Source organism: Borostomias antarcticus, assembly GCF_949987555.1.
Source record: "Borostomias antarcticus genome assembly, chromosome: 1".
In the NCBI taxonomy this organism is placed as follows: Eukaryota; Metazoa; Chordata; class Actinopteri; order Stomiiformes; family Stomiidae; genus Borostomias; species Borostomias antarcticus.
This window is the reverse complement of record NC_140234.1, coordinates 29,236,747-29,249,246: the sequence shown is the minus strand read 5'-3', so window position 1 is coordinate 29,249,246 and position 12,500 is coordinate 29,236,747. Positions and strand designations below refer to the sequence as shown.

The 12,500-nt window shown below is 47.8% G+C and overlaps 1 protein-coding gene across 1 annotated transcript in view; it reads left to right on the top strand.

Annotated features, from left to right (window-relative positions):
* The window catches only part of sorl1 (sortilin-related receptor, L(DLR class) A repeats containing), a 45,552-nt gene that overhangs the window by 30,056 nt on the left and 2,996 nt on the right, over positions 1-12,500 (top strand). The window contains exons 27-44 of the mRNA XM_084441684.1: positions 1-74; positions 1,357-1,488; positions 2,106-2,237; positions 2,656-2,787; positions 2,963-3,115; positions 3,587-3,772; positions 4,575-4,703; positions 4,833-4,959; positions 5,197-5,366; positions 5,655-5,767; positions 6,032-6,136; positions 6,247-6,313; positions 7,272-7,354; positions 7,838-7,928; positions 9,640-9,824; positions 9,900-10,019; positions 10,264-10,428; positions 12,291-12,465. The exon at positions 1-74 is cut by the window's left edge and continues 37 nt beyond it. Of these exons, the coding sequence (XP_084297810.1) occupies positions 1-74; positions 1,357-1,488; positions 2,106-2,237; positions 2,656-2,787; positions 2,963-3,115; positions 3,587-3,772; positions 4,575-4,703; positions 4,833-4,959; positions 5,197-5,366; positions 5,655-5,767; positions 6,032-6,136; positions 6,247-6,313; positions 7,272-7,354; positions 7,838-7,928; positions 9,640-9,824; positions 9,900-10,019; positions 10,264-10,428; positions 12,291-12,465 (2,339 nt within the window). The remainder of the gene's footprint in view (positions 75-1,356; positions 1,489-2,105; positions 2,238-2,655; positions 2,788-2,962; positions 3,116-3,586; positions 3,773-4,574; positions 4,704-4,832; positions 4,960-5,196; positions 5,367-5,654; positions 5,768-6,031; positions 6,137-6,246; positions 6,314-7,271; positions 7,355-7,837; positions 7,929-9,639; positions 9,825-9,899; positions 10,020-10,263; positions 10,429-12,290; positions 12,466-12,500) is intronic.

Below are 12,500 nucleotides of genomic sequence, written 5' to 3'. Positions count from 1 at the left end.
TACCTGTCTCCCTGCCAGCGCACACTGCAACGGCGTCCAGGACTGCCCAGGGGGAGATGACGAGCAGAACTGTGGTGAGGGGAGAACACCACACACACACACACACAAACACACACAAACAAACAAACAAACACACACACACACACAATCAGTCAATTTCCTTTATTAAACCAGGAAAAAAACACCTAAAAAAACTCAGATTTCCAAGAGTGACCTGGCCAAGAGGGCAGCATCAAAACAATACACACAAAACAGTAGATGCAGAATACAACAATACACACAAAACAGTAGATGCAGAATACAACAATACACACAAAACAGTACATGCAGAATACAACAATCCACACAAAACAGTAGATGCAGAATACAACAATACACACAAAACAGTACATGCAGAATACAACAATACACACAAAACAGTTTATACAGAATACGAATAGTCACACAAATAGGAAATCAGAAGCAATTACAAATGGCCAAGAGAACTATTTTCTCTGTCTTTTAAAATTGACCTAAATTCTCCCAAAGTAATCAGTTTAGTAAATAGTTTAGTAATAGTTTCAGGTCTTTCTGCACATGATTCCAGGGGGAAGGGGCAGCGAATCTGAAAGCATTTTTACCCAGTTCAGTTCACCGTGATGTACTGTACACGATAGCCACGTCCAGTAATAAAATACAAAGCACAGTGGTATACAGTATCCAATTTCTTTAGGTACAGTTGCATTCATAAAGAGTCTTTAGTCCAACAAAAAAAAAGTTGCAAAAGACAAGTCATTTCAATTTCAACCCCTTGAACAGTTGACCACCTAGGAAGATTAGATGGCAGCTGCTTGCCATTTGAAAACAGCATGGCCTTTGATTTATCTCCATTTAATACCAGCTTAAGCGTAGTCAGACGAGACTGAACTACATCAAAGGCCGACTGCAAGAATTCAAGTGTTTGTAATGCTGCTCCCTGGAAGTGGACGAGTCGAATCATCAGTCGGAGACCCTTAAGTGGACTAAGATTCTTGAAGTGGAGCAGTTGTTTTTTTGCTCCACTGTCAAGATGCGCTGGTGGGCTCAGACCACTCACCCGCCTTGTGATTTACACTGGACGCTTTTATCTAAAGCGACTAACAATAATTGCTTTCAACGTAGGAAAAGCAAAATGTACTACTACCTGCCAGAACTCATGAGTGCATCTCCTTTCTAAAACAAGTGACTAAGAGCACAATCCTCCTCCTCCTCCTCCTCTTCCTCCTCTTCCTCTTCCTCTTCCTCTTCCTCCTCCTCCTCCTCCTCTTCCTCCTCCTCTTCCTCCTCCTCCTCCTCCTCTTCCTCCTCCTCCTCCTCCTCCTCCTCCTCCTCCTCCAGACCCACTGTGCACGCGCTATATGGAGTTTGTGTGTCAGAACCGGGCCCAGTGTCTGTTCCAGTCCCTGGTGTGTGACGGGACCAGGCACTGCGAGGACGGATCCGACGAGGACCCGGAATATGCCGGCTGTGGTGGGTCACACGCACACACGCACGCGCACACACACACACACACGCACACGCACACACACACACTCTCACACACATTCTCACACACACACTCACACACACACACACACACACACACACTCACACATTCCATTTGTCTGGGAAGTGGTGAGGTGGGAGAGGTGGAGAACGACGTCACCCCCGAGGTAACCACGGTACAGTAGACACACCAACAACAGCCCGGAACAAAGATGGACGTTAGCTAGCTTTGTTTGCCTAACCAGTAGATAACAACGCACTACGCAGTATTTCGCACAAAAAAGGGAAGTCCTCAGTTAACAGTTGGATGATACTGTGCGTGCAACTGATTTAATGAGACACAAATAAGACAGAAACGCTAATAAAACAGTATTACTAAAGTTTCACTTAGTCACACAGGGAGCTGCCATCTTGTTCACGACTTCCAGAGCGAACTGGGGGCAGGTTCGCGTAGTACGAGTTCACGAGCGTGAATATATCGCGTGAATCAGAACGTCACGAGCCCAACGGAACACAGCAGCACATCATGGTCATCATGGTGATTTGCACTGATCAACCCTTCCACCTCTCTCTCTCTCTCTAACCACGACCTCCTCCTCCAGCCACGCCCTCTGAAGTCAGCAAGGTGTGTGATGCGTACACCTTCCAGTGTTCCAACGGGGTGTGTGTGAGCCTGAGGTGGAAGTGTGACGGGACTGACGACTGTGGAGACTACTCTGACGAGGCCAACTGTGGTGGGTGCACTGACACCAGTAATAATAGCATTAGCAACAGTGTTTATAGTACTTATATTTACAGTAGTTAGTTGTTATAGTAGTAGTAGCAGTAGTTGATACATCCAGCTGCAGCAGCTAGCCCACTTCATACTTTCTCTAGGAAATGTACTTTCTAGTTATTATTATTATTATTATTATTATTATTATTATTATTATGCTACATCATACAAGTACAACGAGCAGTGAAACGTGTTTCCGTTAGCTCCTAGATTGAGTGCACACTAAGCAATGTAGAGAGGTAAAAAGAAACAGTATAGCTAAATACCAAATGCTAAATATATACATATATACATGAAAGGAACACACACACACACACTGATAACACACACACTCAGGCCAAGCCTCTGTCCCTGCCTGCCGGTGTGTGTGCCAGCAGATTCTCCCACGGAGCTGCCGGGCTGCCAGTCCTCCCAGTACGAGTGCGCCAACGGCCGCTGTGTCCCCAACTGGTGGAAGTGTGACGGAGAGAATGACTGCGGAGACTGGTCGGACGAGGCCCACTGCACTGGTAGGGCCTCTCTCTCTCTCTCTCTCTCTCTCTCTCTCTCTCTCTTTATATATCCTTTCCCATCCCTTGCTTTTTAGTACTGCATATACCTGCCTTTATTTCATCTTTTATATTCTCTCTCTCTCACTCTCTCTCTCTCTCTCTCCCTCCCTCCGTCCTCCCTTCCCCCACCCAGGAGGGCTGACCCCCCTGACCCCCGACCCCAGGCCCTCCTCCTGCGCTCCCAACAGGTTCCACTGTGGCTCTGGCGCTTGCATCATCAACACCTGGGTGTGTGACGGCTATGCAGATTGCCGAGACGGCAGCGACGAGTTGGGCTGCCCTACAGGTAAGAGCTGGGCTGCCCTACAGGTGTTATAGCTGGGCTGCCCTACAGGTGTTAAAGCTGGGCTGCCCTTCAGGTGTTATAGCTGGGCTGCCCTACAGGTGTTAAAGCTGGGCTGCCCTTCAGGTGTTATAGCTGGGCTGCCCTACAGGTGTTATAGCTGGGCTGCCCTTCAGGTGTTATAGCTGGGCTGCCCTTCAGGTGTTATAGCTGGGCTGCCCTACAGATATTATATCTGGGCTGCCCTACAGATATTATAGCTGGGCTGCCCTACAGATATTATAGCTGGGCTGCCCTTCAGGTGTTATAGCTGGGCTGCCCTACAGATATTATAGCTAGGCTGCCCTTCAGGTCTTATAGCTGGGCTGCCCTAGGAAGAGCTTAGTATTGAGTAATAACCCACTCGTTTCAATTTCAATGACTCCCGTGTGTCGAGGGCAGCAGCCAGACGTGTTGTCTGTGTTTCTCCGGCAGCAGTCAACGGCACGGTGACCCCGACCCCGGTGACCCCGGCCCCTGTGCCCTCCCACGCCCCCGCCCCCCCTGGCCGCTGCACCCGGGGGGAGTTCCTCTGCCGCCGCCCCCCCCGCTGCATCCCCGACTGGCAGCGCTGCGACGGACACGCCCACTGCCAGGACGGCTCCGACGAGGCTCACTGTCGTACGTCTCCTCCGCGTCTCTCCCTCGCTGCAGTATCTCTCTCTCTCTATCTGTATATCTCTCCTGCTCTCTAGTGCTCTCCTTCGCTCTCTCTATCTGACCTCGGTCCATCTCTCCTTCTCTCTATCTGTGTCTCTATATCACTCTCTCTATCTGACCTCTGCCTATCCCTCCTTCTCTCTATCTGTGTCTCTATATCTCTCTCTCTCCACTCTCTCTGTCTGTATGCCCCCCCTCACCACAATGTGGTTGTCCTTTTGTGTTTTGGTGTGAGTCGTAGGGGCAGTAATGCTGCATTCCTTTTGTATCGAAATGTCGGCATTCCCAAGTTCGACATCAGAATCGTCATCAAATACGTCACCTGAATTTGGTTTTCCGCCATTTTACTCGGGATAAAAAATCTACCCCGACTTCATCAACGTCAGCTGCTGAGGTCAATCAAGATGGCTGCTTCGCGCATCAACAATAAGTGAAATCTGTAATAAGACTGTTTATTAGCGCTTGTCTTATCTGTGCCTCATTAAATCAGTCATACACACAGTACTGTCCAGCTTCTATCAGTGGACAATGTTGCCATGAAGTTCATGCGCAAAATATCATAGTTCATTGTTATCAACTGGTATTACTAACAATGGCTAACTTGGCTAGAACTACAAAGAACGTTTTTTTTTTTGCGTTTTGTTTCTGGAACGCATTCAACTGGGATACGACGTAGTCCTGGGCGCCAAATCCAGAAGCTGATACAAAAGGAACGCAGCATAATCCCCCGGTGTTGACCCTGTAACCCTCCCCCCCCCCGTAGCGACGCGAGGGCCGCTGTGGTGTGTGAACGGGACGCGCTGCGCGGACGGTGAGGCCTGCGTCCTGGACAGCGAGCGGTGCGACGGCTTCGTGGACTGCTCCGACCACAGCGACGAGGACGACTGCACAAGTTAGTCTGATTGGTTACTCTCCACCCGTCTGTTAACGCCTGGCCAGAGCAGCGACCAGCGCGAGAGGCTAATTTAGAGTGTGTTCTGATCCACGGCTTGGCCTGGTCTGGTCTCTCTGTTCTGTCCAGCCGACACGCTGGTCTACAAGATCCAGAACCTGCAGTGGACGGCGGACTTCTCAGGCGACGTCACTCTGACCTGGTCGCGACCCAAAAACCTGCCGCCGTCATCCTGCTACTTCCTGATCTACTACAGGTGTGTCTGGGCTCCCATCTCTGCTCCTCTCGCCAGGATCTCACTGTAGATAATCACTGTGACCTTATATATAAAAATTTTGTGTTTCCTTCAAACGTCTGTGTGTGTGTGTTTGTTTGTTTGCGTGTGTGTGTGTGTGTGTGTGTATGTATGTGTGTGCGTGCGTGCATGTGTGTGTGTTTGTTTTTGTGTGTGTGTGTCTGTGTTTGTTTGCGTCTGTGTGTGTGTGTGTTCCAGGCTGGTGGGGAGCCAGCAGTGGACCAGCATGGACACTCACAGCAACAAGAGCAGCGTCAGACTCACGGTTCTGAGGCCGGACAGCAGCTACCAGGTCAAGGTTCTGACCCAGTGTCTCAGCAAGCTGCACAAGACCAACGAGGTGCTCTCACTCAGGACCCCAGAGGGATGTGAGTACACACACACACACACACACACACACACACACACACACACACATACGTACACACACATACACACACACACACACACACACACACACACACACACACATACATACACACTCACACACACACACACACACATACATACAAAACACACACACACTCACACAGAGTGATTTATAATATTACTCAATAATTGTTGTGTGATTGGTTAAGATGTGTATAGGCCAACAGAACACTGATTGGCTGTGCTGTTCTGAGATGGACACTGATTGGCTGTGTGGTTTGTGGTAGTGCCGGACCCGCCCAGGAACCTGCAGCTGTCCAGTGACAATGAGGAAGAGGGGACGGTGGGCGTGTCCTGGAGCCCCCCAGACAAGGCCCACGGCCTCATCAGAGAATACATTGTACGTCTGACCAGACCTGACCACACCTGACCAGACCTGACCACACCTGACCACACCTGACCACACCTGACCACACCTGACCACACCAGACCTGTGTGTGTGTCTGTGTGTGTGTCTGATCATGTACAGTATGTGCGTGTGTGTGTATCTGATCGTGTGTGTGTGTCTGATCGTGTGTTTGTGTGTCTGATTGTGTGTGTGTGTATGTGTCTGTCTGATTGTGTGTGTGTGTCTCATCTCGTGTGTATGTATTTGTGTGTGAAGGTGGAGTATAGTGAGCGCGGCAGTGCTGAGTGGTCATCTCTCAGAAGCACCACCACCAGTGTTGATGTAAAGAACCTCCAGTCCAGCACTCTCTACAAGTTCAGGGTAAGTGTGTGTGTGTGTGTGTGTGTGTGTGTGTTTGTGTTTGTGATTGTGTGTGTGTGTGTGTGTGTGTGTGTGTGTAATGTTCTATACTCTTGTGTTTTGTCCTGCAGGTGTCAGCAGTGACCAGTAGAGGAGTAGGAAACTGGACTGAAGTCAAGTCCATCATTCCTAAGAAAGGTAACACCATCATCATCAACAACACAAACAACAACAACAACACTACCAACACTGTCTGCCCAACGGCTCAAAGAAAAGGGATCTGGGATCTGCTGGTCTGGTAGACTCGTCCTCTGCTGGTCACTGGCCTAAACTACAGGCTGCACTGTCAAAGTCGAAGTCAACTTTATTAATATAGCACTGTTCATACAAGCAAATGTAGCACACAGTGCTATACATAATGAATAAAAACATAGTTAAAATAGTAGATAAAAATAAGAAAATAAAACAGGATAGATCAAATATGGTAAAAGAGAATAGAAAGTAAGAAAGAGTAAAACAAAATAAAAGTGAGTATAAAAAATGGGTAAAAACAGGTAAAACTAAAAAATAAAAGCGAGATTGAAAAGCTAAGTCTTAAGATCTCGCTTAAAAGTTCCCACAGTTTCGGCCATCCTCAGGTATTCTGGCAGGATATTCCAGAGGCTTAGGGCGTAAAAACTGAAGGCGTCCTCCCCATGTCTCTTGGTCCTGGCTCCAGGAACCATTAAAAGTTCGGTGCCAGAGGACCTCAGGGTCCAACTTGGTCTACATGTGCATCTCAGAAAATTAGAATATTGTGGAAAGTTCATTATTTTACGTAATTTAATTCAAAAAGTGAAACTTTAATTTATTATAGATTCATTACACATGTAGTGAAATATTTCAAGGCTGATTGCCTCCATGCCCCATTTCTGCCTAAATGCGCTTTCAAAACCATGATAACGTCGTGTCCGGGGAGGACCCCCACACACCCCTATTTTGGCGGTCTTGAGCTTAGCACCACCACACCAAGAGATCATTTCCACAGGAAACACTGTTCTTAATATGGGCCTCAGAACTGGACCTAATGTTCTTTCTCTCGCTCTCCATCTCTCATTCTCTTTCTCTCCCTCTCTCTCTCTCTCTCTCCCTCCCTCTCTCTCTCTCTCTCTCTCAGCCCTCCCTCCTCCCTCCGTCATCGCTGACAGCATGACCAACGACTCCATGAGTCTGTCCTTCAGTTTCAACTCTCAGTATGAGGTAAGGAGGACCAGAGAAGCAACCCTCTGATTGGCTGCTCCTACATGCTGCTACCACTCATACTGACCCCTCTCCCTTCTGGAATGTATAGTATTGTGTTCTATGTTCTCTTCATTACAACCTAACCTAGACCATAGAACTTTAATGTGGCTGTTTTACTTGTAACATCCCTGTACCATTGGTGTTTTGTCGTTACAGTATTTTATTGTTTTAATTTGTTTTATTTTTGTATTTATCTCTTTATCTGTTTTTAATGTTTTTACTTATAATCCCCTCAACATTAATGTTTTTAATATTTTTTTTTTCTCTACAAATGTGTATTGCTTTGTTGTATGTTTTGATGTATTCCTCTAACTGTGAAGTGTACTGAGACCATGCTGCATGCTGAGTCTGTGCTGATTGGTTCATGCTGCATGCTGAGTCTGTGCTGATTGGTTCATGCTGCATGCTGAGTCTGTGCTGATTGGTTCATGTGTGTTGCAGGTGAAGCAGTATGTGGTGGTGCTGTCCTGGGCGTTCGATGCTACCGTGAGAGAGAGCAGGAACTATACAGTTAACAGACCCATTCTGAGAGGTGAGGGGGGAACGCACACACACACACACACACACACACTCAAGCTGTGTTCGGAATCGCTCCCTCGTTCCCTCACTCCCTATTCCCTATATAGGGTTCACCATGTAGTGAACTACCTAGGGAACGGAGAAAATGTAGGGTACATGCACTGTTCCCTGCAAATCAAGGTGAATTGTGGGTAATAAATAGTGGACTATATAGGGAACGAAAATTCCGTGGAGAATTCGGACACTACAAACAAAATGGCTGACGCACTATATAGTGAATAGGGAGCGATTCCGAACACAGCTACAGTATAATCTTAAGTCCTGTCTTCCTAACTGGTGTCACATGGACGCTTGTCAGTTTCCTTCCACCCTCACGTGACCCTCTCTCTCTTGGACCCGCTCAGAGGTGGTGCTGTGCGTTCGTATTTAGGGCTTGAAATACTCAAACTTTGGGGGGAAAAATGCATAATGGATCTTGAAAATGTAAAGTGAAGTAAGTAAAACTTTATTTATATAGCGCCTTTAACAGCACGAATGCACAAAGCACTTCACAATACAAATAACACATAACTCTGAAAAGGAAAAAAAAAAGAGCGACATACAAAATATAATACAAATACGGGACACTACAGCCAGGGGAGGAGTGGGGGGAGGGATTACAACACAGGCAGCCAGCCTCGACAAGCAGCCATACTGTTTGTAGAATGGATCAGCAGGCTACGGCAAAGCAACGTGCGTCACACAGCCTCCTGGGCCCCGCCCTTGTTCTAATCACGCCAAAACATTACACTAGCATTCATTCTTTTCAACATGGCCAAAAATCTGCAAAGCCACTGTATCTACCGTATCTATTTATATTGGTGGCGAGGAAATACCGTTACCTCCTTAAAATCCCAGCGCATCTTCTCACCAGCCGGCAGGCAACATTGTAAACAAGCTCTGGATCTGATCAAGCGGACCAGAGCGCTACAGGCTATTCCTCTTGTCTTGTTTCCAGGTGGCAAGGATATAAGCCTGATTAAAGGACCCTGTTTGCTCTAAATGTCACCCATGTTGACAGGGTATTAACGTTAGTTGAATACTTGAATCCTGTGAACACAGACAGACACAAGCTCCGTTGGTGCTTGTTCATGACAACAGGCGGAGAGCCTGAAGTGGTTGTTATACCCTTTCTGAGCTCACTTGACAGCCCTATTTGTATTACAAACACACGGAACCACCTGACTAACATCGCTTTAGTCAGCTACGCCAGCGAAAGGCTAGTGACTCTGCGTTAACGTCCATCCATCCATCCATCCATCCATCCATCCATCCATCCATCCATCCATCCATCCATCCATCCATCCATCCATCCATCCATCCATCCATCCATCCATCCATCCATCCATCCATCCATCCATCCATCCATCCATCCATCTTCACACGCTTATCCGGGGTCGGGTCGCGGAGGCAGAAGCTCCAGCAGGGGGCCCCAGACATCCCTTTCCCTGGCAGCATCAACCAGCTCTGCCTGGGGGATCTTTAGCCGCTCACAGGCCAGTGCGGAGATGTAATCCTGCCACCTAGTCCTGGGTCGGTGTTAACGTGTGGGAGGTATTTATACTGAATGAGTGAGTTCAGTGTAGATCAAGCCTCCTCTCTCTCTCTCTCTCTCTCTCTCTCTCTCTCTCTCTCTCTCTCTCTCTCTCTCTCTCTCTCTCTCTCTCTCTCTCTCTCTCTGCTAGCCGCTGACCTGACGGCGGGCACGGTGTACGAGGTGGCGGTGTGGGCCCACACCAGCGTGGGGGACAGCCCCACGGCCCTGTCACTCCAGCAGACCCCGGGGACCCAGCCGGAACCGCCCCTCCTCAAGGCCCGGGCCCTCAACCAGACCGCCGTGGACTGCAGCTGGACGGGCCCCCCCGCTCAGGTACACACACACACACACACACACACACACACACACACACACACACACACACTCACTCACTGCTTGTGTGTACAGGTGTATGGAGTTTTCTATGCCACTTCTTTCTTGGACCTGTTCCGGAGGCCTCACAGCGTCAACTCCACCAGCTCCAGTCTGACGGTGACCGTGGACGGCAACGAGCAGTACCTCTTCCTGGTACGGCCATCATCATCAGCAGCACCAGCATAATAACCAGAATAATCAGAATAATCATCAATCATAATTAATTTTACTTATAGACATTGTGAGACAATCTCAAAGTGCTGAAACAATCATGAAGTCATCATCATCATCATCATCATCGCCATCATCATCACCACCCTTCTTCTAGAAACTTAACTGTGTGTGTGTGTGTGTGTGTGTGTGTGTGTGTGTGTGTGTGTGTGTGTGTGTGTGCCAGGTACGGGCGGTGTCCCCCTACCTGGGGCCCCCGTCAGGGTCAGTGGTGGTGAGGATGATCCCCAGCGAGCGGCTGCCCCCTAGGAACCTTCACAAGATCCGCCTGGACAAGACCCAGGCCACGCTCAAATGGCAGCCTCCCTACGACTTCCCTAGCGCCCCTCTGGTATGCATACACTAAAACACACTCACACACACTAAAATGCACACACACAAAATCACACACACAAACACACACACACACACACACTAAAACACACACACTAAAACTTACACACACAAAATCAGACACACACGCACAGACACACACACACACACACACACACACACATCTGACCCGGCCTCTCCCCAGTAGTAATTCTAGAATAGGCCCTAGGCAGACACACCCTGGGGCCCCCAACTGAGTCCCGCTGCATTGCAAACTCTTCTGCCACAAATCAGCAGTACAACAACCAACAAGAACACCCGATCCTAACCAGGCGTTCGCTAACGTTACACACACATTTATCTGGAGTATTAAAAACGGTTGATTCTGAGTTTGATCAAAACACATTTTGGTTTTGGTCATTGAAAAAAATTATCACTTTTTGAAGACACGTTGATAGATAAATATCAGGCACAAAATGTGGCAATCCATGAATTTTATAGCTAGCTAGTACTGTTAACGTTTGGTCAACTAGCTAGCTGGAAACTAGCTGGATGATAATTGTATAAATTAATGATAAATTAACATTAATTTAATTAGAATTTACACTTAAAAATGCCGCCACCCCCAGGCAATAGACCTTTCCGACCTGTCAATCACGCAGAGAATAATAACCAATAAGGTTGCTTGATTTCTTAAGACCACGCCTCTGATGTCCCACAAACAAAGCTTGTCCCGTTGTGTTCATAGATAAGACATAAGTTTGAAGAAAATGGTTCTTAAAACATATATAAAACCGTCCTGCAGGCTGCTGTACCATAATGTTACAAGAAAACAAGCTGTACGATACTCCACACCTCCCTCCACACATCAGGTTACAGCAGCACCGACACAAAAAGCTACAAAGCTAGTAACGCTAGGTGCTTGATGTACTGTACAGTAGCTAATTAGCAGATCATTCTCACAGGCTTATTTTCTAAGAACGGATGCCACTATATACTTAATCAGCCTGCTTTACATGTGCAGTTAGCTAGACTCCTCGATTTTGTCTTGATGAAGTTCGGATTTCGATTTTGAGTTTGAGACGCCTCGTCTGTGCCTTTCGCATAGTGCTAGAGTGCCAACACCTAGCATCAACTCGTATGGAGTCTGCTCCATCCGAAATCCAAATCTCATGGATATATCCTTGTGTAAAATTGTTCAGGCCTTTCTGTAGAATTCTCTTAGACAAAGTAGTGGCTCCTCATAGGTCAGTTCTACCCCTGTGGCTCTGTCTTCTGGAAGTCTGGTCAAAACCTTTATGATGATGTCATCCTGATGTCTACCCTGAAGATATAAGTAAGTATCCTTGAGATCTCGAGCCTAGTGGCCTATAGGGCAGGAGCCTATCTCCTGATTCCTTAGCGTGAGGCAGCTTGATGTACAGTACAAGTACACCCCCTGGACATGACGCTAGTATGTCTCAGGGACTTACCCACAATCCAACCTTTGATGAGGCATTGGGTACCATTTTTTATAGTCTTTGGTACACTGTATGACTCGGCTAGGGATCGAACCCCCAACCTCCCAATCTCAGGGCGGACACTCTACCTTGATGATATGGTTGAACCCTACCCTGAGCATCACTTTCTGTGTGTGTGTGTGTGTGTGTGTGTGTGTGTGTGTTTGTTTGTTTGTGCGTGTGTGCTTGTTTGTGTGTGTGGGTGTGCGTGTTTGTGTGTGTTTTTTGTGCGTGTTTTTTGTGCGTGTGTGGATGTGTGCGCGTTTGTGTGTGTGTGTATGTGTGTTTGTGCGTGTGGGTGTGCGCATGTTTGTGTGTGTGTGTTTGTTTGTGGGTGTGCGCGTATGTGTGTTTGTTTGTGCGCGTGTGTGTGTGTGTGCAGACGTATGCGGTCCATGTGAGAGACACCATCCGTAAGACGGAGAGCAGCTACAAGCTGAGCAGCCAGAACAACTCAGTAGAGTTCACCCTGACCGGCCTGGAGCCTGGAGGACGCTACAGTGTGTCTGTCAGGCTCAGGAACATGAGCAAGGAGGCCAGCTACACGCTCAACACAGGTACACACACACACACACACGCACACACACACTCA